This window comes from Ochotona curzoniae, unplaced genomic scaffold (assembly GCF_017591425.1).
Source record: "Ochotona curzoniae isolate NIBS_2020 unplaced genomic scaffold, NIBS_Ocur_1.0 scaffold_3208, whole genome shotgun sequence".
In the NCBI taxonomy this organism is placed as follows: Eukaryota; Metazoa; Chordata; class Mammalia; order Lagomorpha; family Ochotonidae; genus Ochotona; species Ochotona curzoniae.
Window position 1 is genome coordinate 30,852,793 of NW_024467106.1, and position 24,820 is coordinate 30,877,612.

At 39.5% G+C, this 24,820-nt stretch overlaps 1 protein-coding gene across 1 annotated transcript in view; it reads right to left on the minus strand.

Moving 5' to 3' along the window:
- RECK (reversion inducing cysteine rich protein with kazal motifs) overlaps positions 1-24,820 on the minus strand; it is a 71,037-nt gene that overhangs the window by 39,140 nt on the left and 7,077 nt on the right. Inside the window, exons 2-6 of the mRNA XM_040963022.1 lie at positions 19,046-19,104; positions 15,012-15,086; positions 14,003-14,039; positions 12,096-12,181; positions 10,529-10,576 (exon numbers count right to left, since the gene is read on the minus strand). Of these exons, the coding sequence (XP_040818956.1) occupies positions 10,529-10,576; positions 12,096-12,181; positions 14,003-14,039; positions 15,012-15,086; positions 19,046-19,104 (305 nt within the window). The remainder of the gene's footprint in view (positions 1-10,528; positions 10,577-12,095; positions 12,182-14,002; positions 14,040-15,011; positions 15,087-19,045; positions 19,105-24,820) is intronic.

Consider the following 24,820-nt stretch of genomic DNA (forward strand, 5'->3'; position numbering starts at 1 on the left):
CCCAGCCTCTGCGGGTCCAGCCTCTAGCCCAGGGGGTGGGGGAGGTGGTACCACAGATGGATTTTACTCTGGAGTGACATTTTCCTAACCGTTCTGTCCTGTCCACTTTCTGCGGTCCTTTCTCTGTCTGCTGCCCTTCCACTACTGGCTACTCCACCTCCCTCTCTCATTCACAGTGAGAAAGAGGATGAAATAACATCATATAAATCTTGAAAATTAAAAAAAAAAGAGCCAGGTATGGATTTTGGATATTTTCATCATTTTTGGACCAAGGCCAAAAGGAGCACATTTTATGAACTGTTATTCAAATATTTCTATTTCCATTTTTTTTTAATTTAATGAGGCTACTAGTTAAAAGTAAAGAGGCTACTTTGTTCCCAGGATCTCAATAAATAGAAATTTGTCTGCTTTTCACAGATGGATTGCAAGCTCCTATTTTGAAGTTTTGCATTTCATAGAAGGAAGCCAATTAATCATCTGGTAAGTTAGAGAGGTTAAATAATTGACCTTAAAACGGACAGGTCTCCTATCTTCTTTTCCTTTTGGACAACAAGACTGTTAACTAAAAGAGCTTATTACCAGGGCTGTGGGTGGCATAGTAAATTAAGCCTCAGCCTGCAGTGCCAACATCCCATGTGGATGCTGCTTTGAATTCCAGCTTCTCCACTAACCACTCCTGTTAATGTGCTTGGGAAAGCAGTAAGAGAAAGCCTAACTCCTTGGGTCCCTGTACCCACATGAGGAACCCAGAAGAAGCTCCAGGCTCCTGGCTTTGGATCTACCCAACTGTGGCCATTGTGTGAGGAAACCAGAGGATAGAGGATATCTGATCCTTCTTGTTTCTGTAAATCTGTCTTTCCAATAAAAATAAATAAATCTTTGTTGTTTTTGAAAGCTTACTATCATGACCTATCATAGCCCTAAACAAGTGAATCTTCCATTTCTTCAGCCTCTCAGATAAGACATGCCATTCCAGTTGTTAAATATGAACTCTCAATCCTGAAATGAGATTGATAGATAAAGTCTGCTCATTTTCTCATTTTCACCAGAGATTGTCTAAGCAGCAGAAAGCAAAGTCATAGGAAAGTAACATCTGAAGAATAGCACAAGGTCTAGAAGACAGCCTCGCAGAGTATGTGCTTGGGCAGACTGACTTCAGCAGTGGTCCCAGTTTTCCGTGTATCCTCGTGTCTATTGTGTACCCTTTAATGCTGGACTTTTCATGTGATTTGGCCTGGCAGATATTAGCAAGCACGAGGCAAACTGGAACCTGAACACATAGATCCACGTTTCCGTATCCTCTTTTGGACTCCTGACACTGTCACAGGAACATGTTTGAATTAGCCTGCTAGAGAATGGGAGAGACACCTGCAGGAGAGCTAAACAGACTTAGCCAAGTGTGTCCTAGACCAGCCAGCCCTGGGCTGATTGTGGACGCACCAGTGAGCTCATGTGGAATCATTTGAGCCTGGCCAGAAACTCCATGGCTGGCCCTTAGATTCAGGGGAAATAGTAAATTGTTACTGTTTAGGCTTTAGAAGTTGGGGATGGCTTATTATATAACTTCAAAGTACTTTGTCTACTCACTCAGAGAAAGCCTAAATCATAGATATGTATACAGGGCTTCAACAGAAAACTCAGTTATTCTGAAACAATGAATCTTGCACAATTCCATTGCTCAGAGTGGAAAACGGTTCTGTTAAAACATTCTGTCTGTGAAAGCACTGATACTAGTACCCACTTACAAGCCACAACCTCTGTTCATCTGTTCATTCTTACCTGCTCTGTGAGGACTTAACCCTGTAAAAGGTTCTTCCTTCCAGGGTCTAATGTGTTTTATGCAGGCTTCTAGCACTGTGCTTGTCTCATAGTGTTATAATGGACTATCTGGATCTCTCTTCCATGGACTAGAATCAGCTTTTTGCAGATAGTGGCTAAATCTTTTTATCTTTGTATCCTGAGAATGGTCCCTGGTGTGTATTAAGCATATGGTTAGGGTCAATGAATGCTGAATGAATGAAGAAGTGGCAGATACAAAGACAAGTGTATGGTATATTTTTTTAAAAAGTAGGAAAAAGTACAAGTTTTAAGGATGTATTTGTATATAGTATTGTGGATAGATGGAGAGGTAGAAAAAGTAAGGTAACATCAATTGGATTGATTTGGTTATTCCAATGGCACATCAAAATATACACTTCCAATAGTGGTTCAGGCACTTATAAGAAGAAGACAACCAAGGAGGTTGTGGAGTTGTCATCATGGAAAATGAAGCTTTAGAAGTAGATTAGGCTGCTTGAGCATAAAACTCAGGCCACTTAGGGTCACAGCCTAATCTGACTCGATCAGATTTCCCTTTGGGGATGACCATATTTAGGCAAACTCTGAGAACTAAATTGAGAAAGAAATACACTAACAACAAGGAGATTAAATTGGAATTACTTCCCTCTCCAAATGAGCAAATGTGACAAGACAAAACAACACATATGTGGAAGATGAGCAAAGTTTTATACAATCTCAAGCCAGTACTGCAGGACCTAATCGGTTTCGCTCTTTTTGGAGCTCATCAGCTGCAGGTAACGGCTCATATCTTCTCCCATATGATTCTCAACACCACTTTACTATTCACAGTGTTCTAGTTAGTATATCTCGGCAAATCTGGGTGTTTTCTGAGCATGAACTAAAAGACATTTTACATTTAGGCACTGAAGGCTTTGCTGGGGTAAAGCACCATATAATTTTTCATGGTTGTGGTTAGGATCCCATACAGTGAGGGGTGAAAGACAATACAGCTGATCACAGGCAAGGCTGTCATCGCCATGCCAGGCAGGTTTCCCTCTTCTTTAGTGCCATCACAGAGGAAAACTCAATGACACTAAGGAGCCACTGGACATGCAGGTTCCTTTTGGTCCTGCCACCTCTTTCCAATGTAGCTCTAAGCTGGACTCTTCTCACCCCCTTTTCTTTTAGGATCAAGACTAATTTGGAAGTAAATGGAACAAATTAAAACATAGTATTGTCATATACAGTAAAATTATATGCTGTGCAGCCTGGGTGGGCAAACATAAATATACACCATACACTGGCATCGAGAGGCAGAACACAGTATCCAATAAGGCATTATTTGTGGTAAAAGAAGATGGAGGAGAGCTATATATTCACGTTTAGTTTATATGGATAAAGTATATCTGGAACTCCTCAGAACTGGGTGGCTACACTGCAAGAGGACTTTATTATATTCAATTTTGAATTTTGAACCATATGACAATCCAAAGCATGAAACTTAGCACACATCTGTAACATTCTCCCATGTACTGAGCTGTGTGTTGACAGGTGGTGATGAGAGAACTGAGTCTAAAACACACAAGGCTGACCACCTTTGTGTGATCTAATAGTCTCGCCTTCTTGTTATCTTAGCATTCTTACAGAATCAAAGCCCCCATTCAGACAATGTCTTAGCAGGATCAGTAACTTTTCAGTTCAAAACTTAACCGCCTTAATATGTTAGAAAACATTAGTCCTCATAAAATGCCTCCTATTGACTTTTCTTCATAGTCTCTCACCTCCCTTTATTAATGAAATAATATCAAACAATTGAATGATACCAAAAAAGGGGGATAGGGGATGAAAATGCCATCTCTGGGAAAGATATAAAGAAGTTGATAGAAGAATCAGTGAAAAAGTAAGAAATAAGTAAAAATGTAAAGTCTGCTGGTAAATTTGTGCCTTTGCACTTGAGCAGCCAAACAGCAAATACAAAGGTAATTACACTGATGGTCATTGTGTTAACTGAATGATAGCTGAGGTTTGACATCATAAGTATGAAATGGATTTGAGAGCCACAAACTAAAATTTAAATCACCACCTTACAGCCATTCCTATATCTCTGGAAATTCCTTAGCTTCACATTATTAGTGCTCTTCATTTTAAGATCCATTTTATTAACGTAAGGAAACAACTTCTCTAACATTATCACTCTAAAGAACTATACTATAATAATGATATAGGGGAACCCAGAGGGGGGGGTGGGAATTGGGGAAGGGATAAGGGAAATCCCATGATCCTTGGAACTGTATCATAAAATGATAATGATAAAAATAAATAAATAAATAAAACATTATCACTCTAATGCCAAAGTCAAGGAGAAGATCAGGAGATTCCACTATATTTAATGCCTAATTTTACTTCCTCAGAAAATAGCCTCATAATACAACTTTGTTCTAACTTTCTGGATTTTGTCCCTAATTCCTACTTACTGCACATTAGTGCAACATACACTTTCCAGATACAACAGAAATACTCCCATTCTTACCCCTCCACCCCACATAACTGCTCTCACTTTACCTTCATATCCCATGCTTGTTTACATAAGTTCTTACTCTTCATAGGTTTAGCACAACATTGCTAACACTTCACCTCTCATCACCTTAATAGTAATATACATTGTATGTCTCATCCCTTATAGAAAACATGATTTTATTTTTACTTTTAGTTCTAATCAGCCACTACTATGGCAATACCTGTTTACAGCCACCATGTATTCTGATTGTTGCTGCCTGTTTTCATTTTAGCTGTTGAATGCTTTGTATCATTTCAGGTTCTAGCACCACACATCCTTGGACCCTATGAGGACTAACCAATACTTCTATGTGGGCTAAGGAAAACATACAAAGAACTCATCACTAAACATTTAAACATGTAGACAATGTCAAGCCAATGGTTGCTTCTGGTAGCTTGGTGTCCTTCAATAACAAAATATTATTATTTCACCAGGCATGATTCTTAAAGAAGCATTCAAGTAATGAAAGAAGTATCTCAGGTATGGTTCAGAAAAGAGCTGCAGATTTAGAAGGGAGGTCGTCAGTCACTGCAGAAATCGCCTCTACAACAAGTGAATCCAGTTAGGTCTGTCTGAACTGAACATTTCCTGGGATGGAAGCATTCCTTCTTTTGAACATTTCACCCCATTTCACTGGTTGGAAATGTAAGATCAGCATCTGGCTCCTTCTCTTTTAGTTCCCTAAAGCAGCAGTTTTCAAAAACCTAATTCTCTTTTCTATACTTTGTCTTTCACGAGCTTTCATTCACTCTCAAGGTTCAGGGTTACTTCACAGCTAACTAACTGTAGGCACTGTATCTTTCCTCATTATTAGCCTTGTATTCCTAACTGAAGATCTCACAAAAGACCAACAGTTAATATACTTCAATGTCTTTAAGCCTCCTTTGCAATCTATAAACTAGTATTTCTGGGTACTTTAATTCTATTTTTAAAGTAGAATAATTCACTATTATTGATTTGCTAAAACCTGCATGTTTTAACTTATCCACATTTTGATTCACTTTATATTTTTATATTTTGACATTCCCCTTTACATCTGAATTTTTCTATCTGAAACAGATCTTTCAGAACTTAACAGAACATTTCTTTCTTCCTTTCTCTCTTTTTTCTCTCTTTCTTCCTTCCTTTCTTTTTTTTTCTCTTTTTTTAAAGGGTCCTTGATGGAAATTCTGTTTTTGTTGCCTGGAAATATGTTAATTTTGCTTTCTTTCTTCAAAAGCATTTTTGGTAGGTAACAATTCAAGTTTGGCTGCTGCCTTCCTTCAGAACACTTGAAGGATCTTTCCACTGGGTCCTGTGGCTATGGGAGAATCCGTTGCTGGTCTCCTTTGAAGGCAATGTCATTTTCTGACTGTGTTTATCTCTGGCTTTCATGTGCCTTTAATGTGCAGGGTGTAGATGTTTTGAGCTCTGATTGGGGATTTGCTAGTTTCTTTAAACACAGCCTCTGTCCACACTATTTCATTTTCTTCTAGTACAATAATTAGAAGAGTCTTTTACTCTTTGAAATTCTCTTTCAGCCTCATTACCCTCTATGTTGGTTTTCCATATAATATTTTTTTAAAGATTTTATTTTTATTATTTTTTTATTGGAAAGGCAGATATACAGAGAGGAGAGACAGAGAGGAAGATCTTCCGTCCGGTGATTCACTCCCCAAGTGAGCGCAACGGCCAATGCTATGCCAATCCAAAGCCAGGAGCCTCTTCCGGGTCTCCCACGCGGGTGCAGGGTCCCAAAGCTTTGGGCCGTCCTCAACTGCTTTCCCAGGCCACAGGCAGGGAGCTGGAAGGGAAGCGGGGCTGCCGGGATTAGAACCGGCGCCCATATGGGATCCCGGGCGTGCAAGGCGAGGACTTAACCACTTGCGCCACCGCGCCGGGCCCTCCATATAATATTTTTAACTTCATATTGCAATTCACTAACTTTTTAAACTATATCAAAGCTTGCTATAACATTCATTCCCTGTGTTTTTCAATTATCATACTTTTATTGTTTGAAATAAAATCTTTTATTTCTTTGGTTCTTTTCCAAATATGTGTGCTCCTTGTATTTTAAAGATTATTTTCTTTCTTTTTTAAATTTTATTTTTAATGTTAATAATTGAGAGGGATGTATGCCCACGTGGGCCCCTGATTAGGGTGGGGAGGGTCAGGTCCGGAGGAAGGTGGGTGGGACACATATTTATTTCAATTCCGCTGTTTTTGACCTGTGTCTGCAGGGAAGGACAGGGAGAGGGCCACTCCTTGCTGTCAAACTACATCAGCACCTGGGGATGGGAGGTGGTCCTTTGATGATGCACAGAGATTCCACCGTGGAAAAGTGTTCAGAGGGTGTGACTTGAGGGTTTCAATAGCCCTGAGATGTTGTCAGCATTGTTGATCCAGGATTGAGAAATACCTTATTTCTTAAATATATCAAATACTTTAGTCTGCATCTGAAAACTTTTCTAGTTGAATATTCTCAATCTGATTCTGCTTGATATTTTTACTGCTGGCTTTTGTTTGATGAACCTTGTTTTCTGTGAATTTCGTGGTTTCTTTACTTTGAATTTATTATTTTTCTTAAAACTTTAGCTCTGGAAATCCCTAAAGGTTTAGGACCAATTTCTCTGTGTTAACTTTTCTAAATCCTTGGCTTGGGGTTTTATAAACAGTCATTTAATATGAGTTTAGGCTGTGAACAAATGAAGACCAGTGATTTTTCAATTGAGAAAACCTAAAAGCTTTAGAGAAGTCATTTCCTTGTAGTCCACTGGAAGGAGAGGAGGTGAGCTTATTTCTTTACTGCCCTAATACTGAGGATTTAAGCTCTTTGGATCTCCAAATATACTGGTGGGAATGGGAGTGAAATTCAATTAAATTTTTCGTCTTCAATCAGAACAAAGGATTCGTCTCCTTACTTCTGAGTTTTATGAAGCTCCATAGTTATCAAGATGTCTTCCAGATGCCTTCTTTAGTGCTTTTCTTCCCTGGATATCTGCCTTTCACTTAGCTTTTAAGGCATGAGAATTCCATAAAATTTTCCAGAGAATTAATCCAGCATCCGACATAACAGCTCAGTGGCCAAATCCTCGCCTTGCATGTGCCAGGATCCCATACAGGCACCAATTCATGTACCAGCTGCTCCACTTGCCATTCAGCTTTCCAATCAGCTTGTTGCTTGGGAAAGCAGTGGAGGATGGCCTAAAAACCTTGAGACCCTGCACCTGCATGGGAGACCTGGAAGAAGCTCCTGGGCTTCTGGCTTCAGATTGGCTCAGCTCTGGCCATTGTGGTGACTTGGGCAGTGAACCAGCGGATGGAAGATCTTTCGCTCTGTAAATCTGCCTTTCCAATACAAATAAGTAAGTATTTAAAATATATGTGTATAAATATAAAAAAATTAACTCAGCATTTTAAATTGTTTTCATGTGGCGGATGGATTTAGGCACTAAGTCTGATCTGCTGCCAGAATGAGATGTTCTAAGTAATTGTAGCTTCAAAGATGGAAGACTGTTATGCCAGGAAAATGTGCTTCAGAGTTTAAAACTATTTCTATTTCTTTGAACAGCATCTCCTACATTCAGTCCATCACAAGAAATCCTGCTGATGGATTCTGCCTTCAGATTTCTGATTTATTTTTGAATATCTGATTCTCCTGCAGTCATTCTATTTTGCTTAGTTAACCTAGAAGGATTTGGGGGATGTAAGACTTGGTTTGTCAACAATTAACAGATTAAAGTTCCTAAAATATTAACTGGTATTATTATTTGTAATTCTGATCTCCTTTTATAGACTCGTCATTATCATCCTCTACTTAATACTAGGTTGAACACCAGAATGACATCCTTCCAGAATTTAATCCCACCCTGCCTGCCTAAGCACAGAGTTGTATTCAAAACTAGGCCTGTCCTTCCCCACTGAAAAGGCCACATGTACCTTTGCTAACATGTTTTTGATCTATAGTCTTCTTACCCAAATTATACCAATTCTTCCTGGTTTCTCTCGCTGCAGTCTTTCCTGATAACTCTTAACAAGTGTGCTTTGCATTGTGATTTCCCTGAGCTCTTGTTATAACAGTATATACTTTAATTAGGTTGACTACATTTGATGTAATTCTTTGAAGTTAGGCTGTAAGCAGCTTAATCACAAGTTTAATTTAAGCCTGACTCTGAGGTTTGTCCTCTTTCCAAACTATAAAACTGACTCTCCATTTTCAAAAATATTTTTTGATTTACATAAAAAGAAATCATATTTCATAAACTCAGATGTAATAATGTTTCATATTTAACTGTTTAATTTTAGGTTTGCTAGAATAAAACAATCTTCAGTGACATTACAGTTTCTAAACTTTACTCATTTCATAAAGTAGCAAGGGTCTTAGTCCTCTCAAACAGAATTCTGCAATAAAGACAAACATTATATTCTCCAAAGGGAATTACTCACTCTCTGAGTTTCAAACTACACAAAATCATCCTTCAGGATGAATGCCACCCCTGAAATTGTAGGCCTAAATGAACAGCTTACACATTTAGAAATTTACCTAGGGACCATTTCAGTGTTAAACAAAAGATCCTAAAAGTCTTGTTTTATAAACCACTTTGATACTGATAAACAACCAACATAGTTAAAATAGGTTTAATTATACCAAATTACTCAATTCACTTTCTAACAGACTGGACTTCAACAACTATGTCAGGAACTATTATTTGGGGCTTACAATTCAGAACACTCTTCACACATTGATGCGCTTGCCTCTTTTAAATTTCTGAATAATATATAAGAAATCAAACAAGATACTGAATTATATTAAATAACTTGAGGCCAGCTTTCAGTACAAAAATAAAAAACCCCTCCTGCCATTTAGACTTTTAGAAAACAGTTATTTAATTCTATGCCAAATAAAGGAGGACAGACTAGCCAAAGTAAACTCTTGTTAATATTTCTACCATAGGACAGTGTTGGTCTTTCTTACCTGGCCTGTCCCGTCCTTCATCAACACCTACTGGAAGACTTCCTAGGCAATGCAGAAGTCCAGACAAGAGAAGGGAGCACACTAAGATAATGGAGGACAGGCTACAGGAGACGGCAAAGTCAGACATCAGACGGGAGAAAAGAAGGAATTGTCATAGTTAGCCAAGTTGTTCAAGAGAAACTAAAACTGCTTATTTCAAAGGTTGAGATAGGAAGAAAAAGAAAAAAAAAAGAAAGACCTTTTACTTCTTTGTAGCAAGACTCCTTTTAGTAAGAACAGAGAGAAGCTGCAGTTAATTTGGAAATCTACCTTCAGAGGGACAGATATAACTTAGCAAATGATATAAAGGGACAAAAGATCAATATGACACTACAGCTTAAAAATGTTAAGAGATATAATTATGCACTTTGAGAAAAGGAAAAAATCAGGACTATAATACAGAATAAGTTAACACAGTTATTTCTTTAAAAAAACACAGTCTACTACAAGTAACAAGAATTTGATGTTTACATGTAAAAATGATGAATGAGGCATATGTACTTATATATTTAATTACATGGCCTTACACTATGAAAAACAATGAAATTGTCACATTTAACAGTGGGGTTCTTGAACCTGAACAAAGCTTTTCTATATTAGGGACAATCTTGTGCATGTATTTAGATACTACAAAATACCTCCATGACAACACCCAAATCTCTTGTTCAACTACACAGCAGGAGAGGATCCTGCCCCTGGGAGACAAGGTCCAATATAGCCTTTGTAACGTGGGTTTTTTTTCCTCTCAAAGCAAGTAAGAAGAATGCTAGGAAGCCTGAAATCACTCACATTAGCAGTGTGGTTTTGCTTTTTTGCTTAGTCTTATGATTACAGATAGTTTGTAAAAATGGACAACAAGATGCGCCAACCAATAGGATATGGGGCAAAAGAAAATAGAGAACCTAAGAAAAAATATTTTATAACCTTGGGTACAACCAGTTGCTTTGTTATGAAAACAGGTTAAATCCTTTGTATGTGAAATGCAAGTATTTCTGTAAAATTAATAATTATGTCAATAAAGACAAGTTAAACTCATAACATTTCTAAACAAAGTAAATGACGTTTTGTCAACCTTAAATTTTTTGTAAGGTAAAAGAGAATCTATCTACAAGCGAATTCTTCTTTAAAATGTTAAGCATTTCTATCAATTCTGCTAATGTCTGAATACTCTACACAATTTTTTTCAATAAGATACATACCTCATATTCTTTTCTGCAGATTTTGGAAATATCATTCTTTGAAGATGCCTAAAAACCAACAAATTTGTCCATTAACTTATTATATATATACAGTTCAATGTAGGACCAAAAAAAAAAAAAAGACCCACAAATTAATACATAGTAATTGTTGGTAAACTTTTATTTTCTCAAGGAAAAATTGTTGCTCAAGTATTAAAGCGTTCTTAAAGTACAACAAACAAGTCTCATACAATTTTTTAAAAACAAATATTAATCCTAGGACCTACCCAATATATTACAGCTTCACTCTAACTTTCATGGCTTTAATCGCACATAATAATACAGCCCTTTTGTTATTTTAGAAACTGGATGACTTTGAAGGAAATGTAAATCAGAGATTTTTTTAAGCTGAATTCCAGCTGCAGCTAATTTTCTTGTGAAGCTCTGCCAGAGCACTTATGTTTGCTTTTGCTTAACCCTGCTTACTCTAAGTTCTTACATCAGACATTCTGATTCAGTTTCTCAAAGTACCACATACAATGGAATGAGTAACTAAAGAAAGCATGCTATACACCAGGCAGTTAACAAAAGCTATCTTCATGTAATTCTCTTAAGAGGAAGATGGTATTATGCCTGCTGTAGATGATGAAACTGATATTCAGAGAAAGGGCAAGTTATTATTAACTATATTTGAACTTGTATTTTCTATAAAAGCAAACTAAAACCAAGTTGCTAAAGAGTGGTATTCTATGGATCAGCTTTCACTTAGGGAAGCAGGCTTTGGTACCCTTCTCCACGTCTTCCTGTTCTGTTGCCTGGGACTATGCCATTTAGAATATGTCTGCTGATGAGGATGGGGACAGCAAAAAGCAGGAGGGCTAGCAATGGCTTTATGGCCACTAGTTGTACCATAGCTCAAATCCTCCACAACTCAGCTTCACCTCAGTGTCTGGTGAAGAGCAGCAGATACAACGCCATGTACTGTCCCAAGAGCGTCGTCCAGCACAGTACAGTGTGTGAAACTAAGGGTGACATTCTGTCTCAAATACTCTTACCCAGAAACCAGTCTCTAGAAAGAAAAAGTTAGAGAAGGCTTTCTAGCTGTACGATAAGCTTCTCAATTAAATCTGATGTCACCATTTGGAATAGAGAAGTCATGAGGCCACTGGGTAAACCACCATGAAAAAATGCAAAATGCAGAATTCAGAGGCATAACCTAAACTAGAGTAGCACTGATTCAAAGAGAAGTTATAACTCAATCTAGGAGCCATACTCACCTTAGGAGCAGAGAAGGGATATGAGAACATGCTCAGCGTAAACCATGATGAAAGAGAGAGATTCTTTCTTTGCATCCAGAGACAGGGAAAGATAAGAAAGAATAAAAGAAGACTGAGGGTCTTATGTGCAGTGACCACAGCTGAAAAAAGCAGCAAGTCTACAAAGAAATGGTCTATGTAAGAAATGCCGTAAGTTTCAGTTTTGGGGGTTCTCCTCTTCACAAGTTCTGAGTGTAAGGTCTAAGACATATGTGCAGCTAAGACCCAAACCACACTCCATAAGACTTAAGAGCCTGATTGTTGAGTGTTACCTGCTTGCATGCTTGTCGACACTCCAAGGCAATAGCCAGTTCACAGCAGCCTAAGCCAACCCAGCCATCAGACTTCTTAAACACACCTTCAAACAAAACGTTCAATGTTTTGGTCATAAGTAGTGACAAAGACAAATAGAAAGCCCAACAGTTCCACAGATACCACTAAAAATCAAAAGCAGTGCCACAGAAAAACTAGTTCAGTCCCAAAATAACTAAGCTGCTCCCTTAACTAGGCCATCCCGGTGCTCAGCTGTCTCTTTAGGCTCCCTCTCAGAGTATCTATGAGGCTTTTTCTCTTTTTTCCCTTGCCCACCCTAAACTCTCTTTCAATAATTTTTACTGTTGGAGAGGTAGTGTTCCTATCAGAGGACATACAACATAACAAAAGCAAGGAAGAGATCTTCTTTACTTCTTAAAAAAAAAAGATCACCTTTAAAATTCATTTGAAAGGTACAGAGACAGTGATCAGACAGATCTTTTATCTATCGGTTCACTCCCCAAATGCCCAAAAAAGCTGATGTCGGGCCAGGAGTCAGGAACTCAATCAGGTCTCCCAAAAGGGAGGTAGGGTCCCAAGCAGTTGACCCTTGACTTGTTGCTTCATAGGGTGTGCATGAACTGAACGCTGGGATCAGAAGTGAACCTAAGTATTCCATTATGGGATGCAGACCTCCCTAGCAGGTGGAATGCCAGACTAGGGAGTTGAGGTTTCACTCCAAGAAAAGTGGATATTCCCTGATGGATTCTTTATGAAGAGGGAGGAGAAGATTAATACAATGTTATGAAATATCAGTTACAATATTATAATGTTCTACCCAAAGTGTAACACTAAGGATTTGAACTGAGAGTGGACAAGATGCATGGACGCTTCTGTAAGGCAAGAGTAAATGGAACTAGAGAGAAAAGGGAATCAAAGGCAATTTGATGGTTTTCAGTTGAGTGTCATTCACAAGAGGGGCAGTTATGAGTTTGATTTTGAATTTGCATTTCAGATGCTACGTGATGCAGAATTCCAGACAGACATAACTCTAGAAAGTCTAGAAGTCACAAACAATAATTTAGAGTTGAGAGTTACCTTCCCAGAGCTGACCAGCTGGTATTCTGACAAGAAATGTCAAGTATCACGATTATCAGCACCTGCTTATGTGAGCATGAGCCAGAACGCCAACCCCACACTGCACCAACTACAGTTGTTACAACAGGCAAGAGGAGGAAGGTTGGAGAGGACAACTCTAGGCCCAAGGGGGAATGCTGGGAAGTGGTGGTCAGTAACATCAAGGACTGTAGGAAAGTTCAAGAGGAAATACAGATGGTTTCTCATAATGGTTTGACTTGGGATTTTTAAACTTTATAATGATACACAAGAAATATTTATTTAGTAAAAACCACACTTCAGATTTTTATCTTTTCCTGAGTTAGCAATATGGTGTATGATACTCTTACGATGCTTGGGCAGTGCAAGTGATCCATGGCTCAATCCTGGGGCTAAATACTGACACTCTATAGTACGCTATGTTGCTAAGCTAGGACATTCAGTAGGTGGGTGTAGGAAAGGCACTTTCATTTTAGGATGCTTCCAATGTATGATGGGATTTTCAGGATGTAATTCCAGGTTAAGTCCAGGAGCATGTGTACAGAGAAAAGGTCAAAAGATGGCGGGACTAAGAGATTCCAGTGATCTTTCACAGCCTAAGCTTCAGTAGAATGATAGGAGTGGAGACCAAGTACAAAGCTAAGGATTAAATGAGTGACAATAAATCAAACATTTGAAAGTTTAAGTGCTAGAGGAGAGGAGAACACAGAAATTCCAGAATAAGAATTAAGTTAGTCCTGTGACATGGATTTTACATAGACAAAATAAGTTTCTAAGTTAAAGGGCTAAATGTTAAAACTCTATGGCTTACCTGGCACAGATGAATTCATACAACTCCAAATTTCAACCTAAAATTGTAATCACCAAAAAGTTTATATGCACAAAACCAGTTTCCACATATGACAATTTCTACAGAAATAACATACAGCTTATTTGAGTATGGGTATCTCCTAACTGTCAATGCTTTAGGATTGCAGGCCTGTTAGGTATCCAAGAATGGAAAAAAATGAAAGCAGAGATTTAAAAATATCTCACTCCTTTCCAATTTTCCCAACTGAGAGCACTAAGAATGATTACTCATTGGACTTCATTTGCAAGTGCACAGACAAGTTTCTGCAGAGTAACTAAAGGAAAACGTGTCATCAAGAACTGTTAGATCACAAAGTTTTTTCCCTTTCCTCATAATACAAGCCACCAAGTACCAGGATGCAGAAGGGCAAGCAACATGTTTATGAGGATGCCAGATGAAAAGATGGGACTATGAAGTCACATAACTTCCTTTAGTCCAAATTCAACCTTTCAAAAATCAAAATAAGTATCAGACCTGGTTATTATGACTTTTATAAAATTAGTCAAAGTACATTAAGTAAAAATTGCAAACTCCATATAAAATATGATGAAATTTTAAATATGCAAATTTAAATATTTGCATTTAAGATTTTTGGATTTTTAAAAACTTATTTTAATATTATTATTATAATTTTATGAGCTTGCAATGATGGACATATGACTGTTTATGAAGAACTATACTATAGTAATAATATAGAGGAACTCAGTGGGGAGAAGGGGCTTAGGGAGGGGGCAGGGGAAATCCCGAGGATTTTAGATTTCTATTATAGAACAGACAATAAAAGCAGAAGACAATTTGGTATCTAGCAATCTGTATGAAAACCTTTCTATTTAGTTTGACCTAGTGCTTTAGTTTGACCACAAATCCTAATCACATTAAAAAAACACACACACTTGCTAAATCTAAAAGTAACTCATTACTTGGTTTCATTTACACAAAACCCTCTAAATTTAACGTAAGTAAGACATACCATTGTTTCCGGGCAATAATCTGGGGCTCGCAGCAACAGATGTTTTAGTCGAGATTCACTTTTTGAAGAGAATATCTATGCGATTAAAAAAAAAAGGTTTTGTGACATCCTTTATATAAGAAATAAGTTCTTAGATGAAATTTTTCCTCTCAATTTTTACCAGTTATCTAAAATATTTTCAACTTGCTTTTATAAATGGAAAACCTTTGGAAGAATCTAAAATAGCTGAGGTAAGTTTTTTTTTTTAAGTTTGGCAAACAATCATGAAGGTTCAGGGGCTGGTGTTACAGGACAGCATATTAAACCTCTGCTTATGATGCTAGCATCCCCGTGAGTACTGGTGTGCGCCCCAGCTGCCCTCCTTCCAAGTCCGCTTCCTGCTAGTGTACATGGGAGAGCAGCAGAGGATGACCCAGGGATGTGAGTGCTGACCACCCACGGGGGAGACCAGGATGACACTCCTGTTCCTGACTTGAGCTCAGCCTAGCCCAGGCTGTCATGACCTTCTGGGGAAGTGAAACAGTCAATGGATGACATCTCTCTCCACTCTATCAAACAAATAATAATAATAATAATAATAAAAGTCCAAATATAGTAAGGCTAGATCCTTTTGTATTGATCGAAGGTAGAGGATATCGGGTTACCAACCTGTGCGGGCAGGGGGAAGGAGAGGCAGAAGACTAAGAATAAAACAGAAAAGGGAGGAAGGAAGAAAAATCTATCTAACCTGTTATATAAATTGCTTTTAGTTAATAAGTTATGATATAAAGTAGACTATGGAGCCCAGCACGATAGCCTAGTGGCTAAAATCCTCACCTTGACCACACCGGGATCCCATGTGGACACCGATTCTAATCCCAGCAGCCCCACTTCCCATCCAGCTCCCTGTCTGTGGCCTGGGAAAGCAGTCAAGGACGGCCCAAAGCCTTGGGATCCTGCATCCTGCACCTGTGTGGGAAACCCAGGAGAGGCTTCGGGTTCCTAGTTTTGGATCAGCTCAGCTTCGGCTACTGCGGCCGCTTGGGGAGTGAATCAATGGACAGATCTTCCCCTCTGTCTTTCCTCCTCTCTGTAAATCTGATTTTGCAATAAAAATAAATAATTTTTTTTAAAAAAAGAAGTAGGCTATGTTATACCATCAATATTGGTGAACATCAAATTTGTAACTAGCACCATAGTACATAAATTCTCCACAAAATAGACAAAGCCATTTTTAATGCAGAAGCTGAGGAACAGACAAGGTTCACTCGATAGACTGACTCACTTCCAAACTGGGGTCTCAGTAACTTATTCATCATTTCATGTATTAGACAGACCTACGTGGTGATCTGCAAAAAGCTGAAACTGTAAAATACACAAATGCAAGGAAAAGTGAGAAAGGATTTACCTAGTTGACTTGGAAGCCATTTTTCTTCAAAACTATTAGTGATCATTTATATGTGGAAACAGCTAACATATCAGCTCTCTGCAAACCCACATTCACAAATGTATTTAGGCAATCACCAAAAATGACTTCTAATATCACAAAAAGAGACAACCAGAAACAATACAAAGAAAGTAAAAACCTCGCCTTATCTGAATCTCACCAAGCCTCTTTCTCATATACAAATTAATCTTATATCAGTTAAAAAATTCAGCACCTCAGCTTCTTCAGTCATTCTTCATTTGCATTTCATTTGGCACAAGTGGTTAGTGCCTATTATATGAGCACAGAACATTTTCATCACTGTAGAGAGTACTATTGGACAACTCTGCTCTAAATTTAACTACCAACTGCTAAGAAGTACTAAGGGAAATTCTACAAGATGAACCACCAAATTTATTCATAAATAAATTGCCAGGAGAAACTTAAAAATTAAGATACATGAAAAAGGCATATAACCAATTGTTGTACGTATATTTCACTTGGATCCTTATTGAAATCTAAAAAGGGGAAACTTTCTGAATTAAGAAACTGGAATAACTAGAAACTCATTAAATACTAAGTTTTTCAAATAAGTGATAGTGGTATTGTGGTTATTTTTCAAGTAATTATTTAAATTTACACTCTTGGGCCCGGCGCGGTGGCGCAAGTGGTTAAGGTCCTCACCTAGCACGCCCGGGATCCCATATGGGCGCCGGTTCTAATCCCGGCAGCCCTGCTTCCCTTCCAGCTCCCTGCCTGTGGCCTGGGAAAGCAGTCGAGGACAGCCCAAAGCTTTGGGAACCTGCACCCGCGTGGGAGACCCGGAAGAGGCTCCTGGCTTCAGATAGGCATAGTATCGGCCTGTTGTGCTCACTTGGGGAGTGAATCATCGGATGGAAGATCTTCCTCTCTGTCTCTCCTCTCTGTATATCCGCCTTTCCAATGAAAAAATAATAAAAATAAAAATCTTTAAAAAAAACAATAAAAAAATAAAAAATAAATAAATTTACACTCTTAGGGCCTACTGTGGTAGTCCAGTGGTTAAAGTCTTCGCTTTGCATGCACCGGGATCCCATATAGATGCTAGTTTGTATCTTGGATATTCCATTTCCCTTCCAGCTTCCTGCTGTGGCCTGGGAAAATGGTAGAGGATGGCCCAAGGCCTTGGGACCCTGTACCTGTGTGAGAGACCTGGAAGAAGCTCCTGACTCCTGGCTCCTGGCTTCAGTTCAGCTTAGCTCTGGTTGTTTTGGCCACTTGAGAAGTAAATCAGCAGAAGGAAGATCATTGTGTATCTCCTTCTCTCTGTAAAATCTGCCTTTCTAATAATGAACAAATAAATCTTTAAAAAGAAGATATTGCTTTTTAAAAAAGATGTATTTACTTGAAAGGCAGAGTTAGAAAGAAGGAGACAGAGAGAAAGAGACAGACCAAAGGCAGGAATTTCATCCGGGGTTCCCATATGAGTGGCAGGGCTCAAGAAACAGGGCCACCTTCTGCTGTTTTCTCAGATGCATTAGCAGGGAGCTGGATGGGAAGTGCAGCAGCCAGGACGAAACAGTGCTCATGTGGGACACCAGGAATGTAACTTACTGCACTACAGTGCCATAAAAAGGCTCAATCTGATAAATTAAGATTTTAAGAGCAAAAAAATTAATTAATTAATTTAAAAAAAAGATTTTAAGAGCAGCTGAAGTTTGAACACTTACTTAATCTTTACCCAGATATATATCTATACATTATAAACATTTTATAACACTTGCTTATTATTATTTTGACAAACCATTTTATCTATTTATTAAAAAGATTTATTTATGTACATAAAAGTTGGGGTCACAGAGAGAGGGAGAAATAGAAATATCTTCCATTTGCTAGTTTAGTCTCAAAGTATCGGAAATGGCCAACGAGGAGCCATGCTGAAGCCAGGAGCCTAGAGTTTCATCCAGGTCTCTCACATGGGTGGCAGGGGCCCAAGCACATGGGTCATCTGCTGCCGCTTTTTCCAGGTCATTAGCAGTGAACTGGATTGGCAGTGGAACAGCCAGGACACAAGCTGGCATCCATTTGGGAAACCGGCACTTCAGGCTTTGGCTTTACCTGCTATGCCACAATGCTGGCCACATCTTAGAATTCACTACAGACATTACAATCTTCCATCCAAATCCTAGCAAGTATCTCCTAATTATAAGGATACCCATCATACTTTACTACAACATATTTCAAATTCAGGATCATAGCACTGATAGAGTGCTACTAATGAAAATTCAGCCCATTTCCGCATTCAACCAAGGATGGCTGTCACACTGTTTGGCTTTCCTATTGCTTTAGTTTCATTTAATGTGGAACTGTTACTTAGTCTTCTTTTTTATACTGATATTTTTAAAGAGTACAGGCTATTTCTTTTTTTAATTGAGGAATATTCCTCAGTCTGGGTTTTCCCAATTGTCTCCTCATGATTCAGGCTAAATAATTTTTTTTTTGGAACCCTATATAAGACACTGTATTTCTTTTCAGTACATCACATCAGTAGATATGTGTCAATTTGTCTCACTACATAAACCCTGATCGCGGGTCAAGCTGGGATCTAACAAGTTTCCCCATAACCTTTATAATGATTATTGAAGCTTACCTGTTCACACACATCGCGGCACATCTGGTTGTCCTTGGAGTGATTACAACACAGTGCACCTAGGAAGAAACAAATGTTTGATGTCCCATTACTCAGCACAACGACTAAGCTAATTTAGATGTTTATATTAGCCACGCACTCAATAGAATTTATTATCATTCATTTTTTTAAGTTTTTGAATTTCATGCATTTTTATTTTTTAAATTTTTATTGGGAAGGCAGATATATAGAGAGGAGGAGAGACAGAGAGGAAGATCTTCCATCTATTGGTTCACTCCCTAAGTGGCCGCAACAGCTGGAGCTGAGCCAATCCAAAACCAGGAGCCAGGAGCCTCTTCCAAGTCCCCTACGTGGGTGCAGGGTCCCAAAGCTTTGGGCTGTCCTCGACTGCTTTCCCAAGCCACAAGCAGGGAGCTGGATGGGAAGTGGAGCAGCCAGGAACAGAACTGGCGCCTATACGGGATCCAAGCACATTCAAAGCGAGGACTTTAACCTCTATGCTATCGCACTGGACCCTATCATTTATTTTTTTAAAATATTTATTTTTAGGGCTCGGCGCAATGGAGCAGTGGTTAAGGTCCTCACCTTGCATGCCCGGGATCCCATATGGCCGCCGGTTCTAATCCCGGCAGCCCTGCTTCCCATCCAGCTCCCTGCTTGTGACCTGGGAAAGCAGTCGAGGACGGCCCAAAGCTTTGGGACCCTGCACCCATGTGGGAGACCCGGAAGAGGCTCCTGGCTTCAGATCGGCACAGCACCGGCCGTTGGGCTCACTTGGGGAGTGAATCATCGGACAGAAGATCTTCCTCTCTGTATATCTGGCCTTTCCAATAAAAAAATAATAAAAATAAATCTTTAAAAAAATATATTTACTTTTACTGGAAAGGCAGATGTACAGAGAAGAGGCTGGCCTACTTTCCAAATGGCCGCAACAGCAGCAGAGTCGATTCAAAAACAGGAGTCAGGAGCCTCTTCCAGGTCTCCCATTCACGTGCAGGGTCCGAAGGCACTGGGGCCTTCCTCCACTGCTTTCCCAGGCCACAAACAGGGAGATAGATGGGAAATAGAGCAGCCAGGACACGAACTAGCACCCAGATGGGAAGACAATACTGAGAGGTGGAGGCCTAGCTAGTTGAGGCAATGTGTCAGCCCCATTTCATTCCTTTTGCTGCACCCTTTACTGAGTATCTACTCCAAGTCAAGGACAGATTAGATCCTACAGACATGGTCTCTGCCTTCAAGGAGCCTGCTGTCTAGCAAGGGAGACTGTTATATGATAACAGTAGCACTACAGATCATGTACTTTCCATATTTCATGTATTATCTTATTCAGTGCTTATAGTCCCTCTATAGACTAGATTCTAGTATTGTATTATAGGTTACTAAGTTACTAGATCTCGTAACCAACAACACAAAGTCAACTAATATATGTGAATTTTGGTTTTGGACAGGATGATTTTCAGGTTCCTATGAGACAGCTAGACGGAAATCCCAATAAAGTCGGAGATTCAAGCCTGGAAAGCAAATAAATAAAGCCAAGTCCAAAGATGCAAGTTTGGAAGTTATTAGCATAAAGGAGCTATATGAAACGGATGGCACTGATAAACGAGCATTTCTAGCAGGAGGCGAACATAGCAGCAGATTCCAAAGAACAGCAACATCTGACCTGAGAAAAAAACAAGTAAAGAGACTCAGATGAACACTCAGACATGTGGGCCAACCACAAGAGAGCAGCATTTCAGGAGCGGAAGCAGTGTCATGAGCCCCAAGAGTGAAGTTAGGAGGACTTGCTCACGAGAAGGCCACCTGACGGCCTTCAATGTCCTCTGTGCTACTGAGGAGTCTGCCTGAGCTAAGAGAGCACAAACAGTGAAGAACAGAGACTGAAGGGTCACAGGAAGCACCCCCTCAACTCCTGCTTCTATTTTTTTTTTTTTTGAGTGAGAAAAAGTGGGCCTTTATAGGCAGCAGGAGAGAAGTCCTGCTTCTCTGACAGATGACAAACCAAACGCATCAGATGAGCAGGTGTCACCCTTGGACGGAAGCAGCAAATCCCTCTTTCTCCAAGATATTTACCACTTTAAATTTTGTGAACAGATTATTAAGGCCTTGACTTATTCACTCAATAATCATGTGTTTCTATTCCCACAGAGATTACATTCTTGGGAAGAAGGCAGATGCGTCTGTATACATACATATATATGTGTACCTATATATATATTCTTAATATGTATGTGAGAGAGAATATGCAGTAGTAAACACTATGGCAATAACAAAGCAGGTTAAAGAATAGATGTGTCCAGCACCATGGAGTAGCACATTAAGTTTCTGATTGAGGCACTGGCACCAAAATGGGTGTGAGTCTGAGTCCTCCCTACTTTCTCAACCAAATTCAGTACAAAAATTATAGAGTTGAGGGGCCAGTGTAATAGCTCAATGGCTAATCCTCCACCTGCAAGCACCCTTATCCGATATGAGTGTTGATTATCCCAGCTGCTCCATTTCCCTTCTAGCTCCCTGCTCTTGGCCTGGGAAAGCAGCCAAGAATGGGCCAAAGCCTTGAGACCCTGCACCTGTGTGAGAGACCTGACAGGAGCTCCTGGCTCCTGGCTTCAGACTCTTCAGCTCCGGCCACTGTGACCAGTTGGGGAGTGAATCAGCAAACAGAAGATCTTTCTTGTTGTTTCCCCTCCTCTCTGTAAATCCGATTTTCCAATAAAAACAAACAAATCTTTTTTTTTTTTTAAACAAGACAAAGTGAGTGGCAATAGCAGGCTAACTCCCTCCCTTGTTGGTGCCAGTTCATGTCCTGGCTGCTCCATTTCCAATTCAGCTCTCTGCTTTTGACTTGGGAAAGCAGCAGATGACCAAAAAGTTCTTGGAATCTTGCACCTATGTGGGAGATCTGGAAGAAGCTCCTGGCTCCCAGCCTAGACTAGCCCAGCTCTGGTCACTGCAGCTGTTTGGGGAGTGAACCAATGGATGGAAGATTGCTCTCTCTCCAACCCTCCCCCTCTTCGTCTGCCTCTCCTATATAGTTGACTTTCCAAGTAAAATATAAATGAGAGAAAAGGAGTAAAAATATTGTATTTTAGGTACCTACATATGGTACAATGGTTCAAAAAATATTTTTAGGGACTAGTGTTGGCCAAGTAGGTTAAGCTGCCATCTGCAATGCCAGCCGCCCATATCGGAGCGGCTGTCATGCTTCTGACACAGCTTCCTGATAATGCGCCTGGGGATGCAGCAGAAGACGGCCCATGTTCTCGAGCTCCTGCCACCCAGGTAGAGAATGCAAGCGAGGTTCCTGGCTCCTGGTTGCAGCTGGACCCAGCCCTGGCCACTGCAGTCATTTGTGGAGTAAACTAGAAAGATACAAGATGTTTTCTTTATCTACCTTTCAAATAAACAAACCGCTAAAAATATTTCATTTAAAAGATACTTATTATTATTATTAAACTAATAAACATTTATGCGTGAATCTATAAAGTACTTCAGAATGTTCATGGGAAATGTGCGCCTTCTCTATGTGGTCTCTGGGTGCTCGGGGACTCTGGAAGGCACACCCCGCCCTCAGTGTGAAGTGAGTAAGCCTATACACAGTGCCTCAACAGAAAATCACCTTTTAATTCCATTTTCTGGGAACTTTTTGAAGTACCTTCACACACATATCCTACAACATAAGCCTCTACTCAAATGAAATAACACCATTTTGGTATACAAATTAGGTAATAATTGTGCTTTTTAAATTACAAGTATGATTGACACGGGGGAAAAACAGATGAAAGAAAAAATGAGTAAAAGAAATTCTCTTTGGATCTTACAAACAAGGCTTCTAAGCTTGAAAGTAGAAATCTTTTCTCAGAAAACAATGACAAGGTTTGATATTGGCATATTACTATGGCTTTCATTTCATAAAGGACCAATGTGGAGGTAGCTGTGACTACTGCTTCTAGGAGAAAAGGTGTTTTTGAAGTTCTAAAAATAGCCTGAAGAACTTGAAAACATTTCACTAAGTTTCAGTGCCTTGTGTGGCCCATGCTCTCGTTCGGGGAGGCTCTCCCAGAGCGCGTCCATCTCCTCTGCCCCGCTAACCCAGCTACCCGCACGGCGTTGGCAGAGCCTCATCAGAATGGAAGGGCAGGCGGGCACAAGGCTCTCCTGCAGGAGACGGATATTCTCTTCTGAAGTGCTCCAGCAGCTGGCCTCTTCTGTCCTGAACGCAAGGGTCACGCGAGGGCAGAGAACCAGCTGATCACGAGTACTCATCAGTCAGGATGACACATGGTCTCAATAAGCACAGGCTGAGCAAAAGGCACAGCACCGGCCAGACAGGCTTCTCGTTCGGGTCTGGGGATTTTAAAACAGTTTCTTTGTGCAAAATTCCATTTAGAACAGAAACACAAAACTTATGTTACAATCAAAACGACAATAATATAAACACCAATATAAAAGTCTATTTTTCTGTTTCATGACAAAGGTCAAGTTTTCAGAAGAAGGGCCGCCAAAGTTAAAGCACTTCCTTTTTCATTATGAAAACCACTCCAAATTTAATGATCTACACTCCTTAATATCTTGCCACAATCTTTGTTGACATTTTGGCATATTTCCTTCTGGTCTGTCCAAAAACCTTTTCTGTTGTTTTTGACCAAATCAGATGAAAGAGACAGCCTGAAGTCTTTTGGTAACAACCCCTGGCCTCCTCCCCCTAACCAAGCACATGTCCAGCCTTGGAGGTCTGCGACCCTCACAAACACACTGGGCCCGCTGCTCCATTTTATCATCCACACCACACTTTCAACCTCAGCCATGACTGTACTAGTACATATTCATCTTTTGTTGAAATAATAATAGCTTATTAGAACCTCCCACACTATATATATATATTTTTAAAGATTTATTTAGTTTTATTGGAAAGGCAGATACACAGAGAGGAGGAGAGACAGAGAGGAAGATCTTCCGTCCGATGGTTCACTTCCCAAGTAGCTGCAACGGCTGGGACTGAGCCAATCCGAAGCCAGGAGCCAGGAGTGCAGGGTCCCAAGGCTTTGGTCCATCCTCAACTGCTTTCCCAGGCCACAAGCAGGAAGCTGGATGGGAACCGGGGTTGCTGGGATTAGAACTGGTACCCATAAGGGCTCCTGGCATGTTCAAGGTGAAGACTTTAACCGCTAGGCTATTGTGCCGGGTCCAACGCTATATATTTTCAAGAAATAAGTATCTACAAATAGGCATCTATTCATCTTTATTTTTTAAATCAGCCTTTATTAAGGATAGAGAGCGAGGAATTCAAATGCAATTAATGTAATTAAAAGTCTTTATCTTTTTTAGAGCAATTAAAATGGACTAATTGGGTCATTCAGCTATGACAGTGTAAAAGAATCTCTAAGACCCCTTTTTATAAGACGATGAATTCTAGAAATGTTTTGTTTTTATAATTTCATTCATTTCATTGTGTTCTTCAAGTTTAATACCATTTCTTCTCAGAAGATAGACTGAATTAAGGTAAAGCAATTCTAACAGCACTTATTAAAGACACACAGATTAAATAACTTTAACTCCAAAAATCTGTAATTACAAACTTAACAAAAATCTCCCCAGCTGTAGGCACCTTGTACCTAGGTGTTAAACACTGCTGGGAGAAAAGCAGTCAATAGCTTGTGGACATTCTGGGCATGGTTAATGCCAAAGTTATGTAACTATACCAGTATACCAGCATAGTTGCCAATTCTTTTCTTTTCTTTCTTTCTTTAAAGATATGTGGGGAAGATGGAG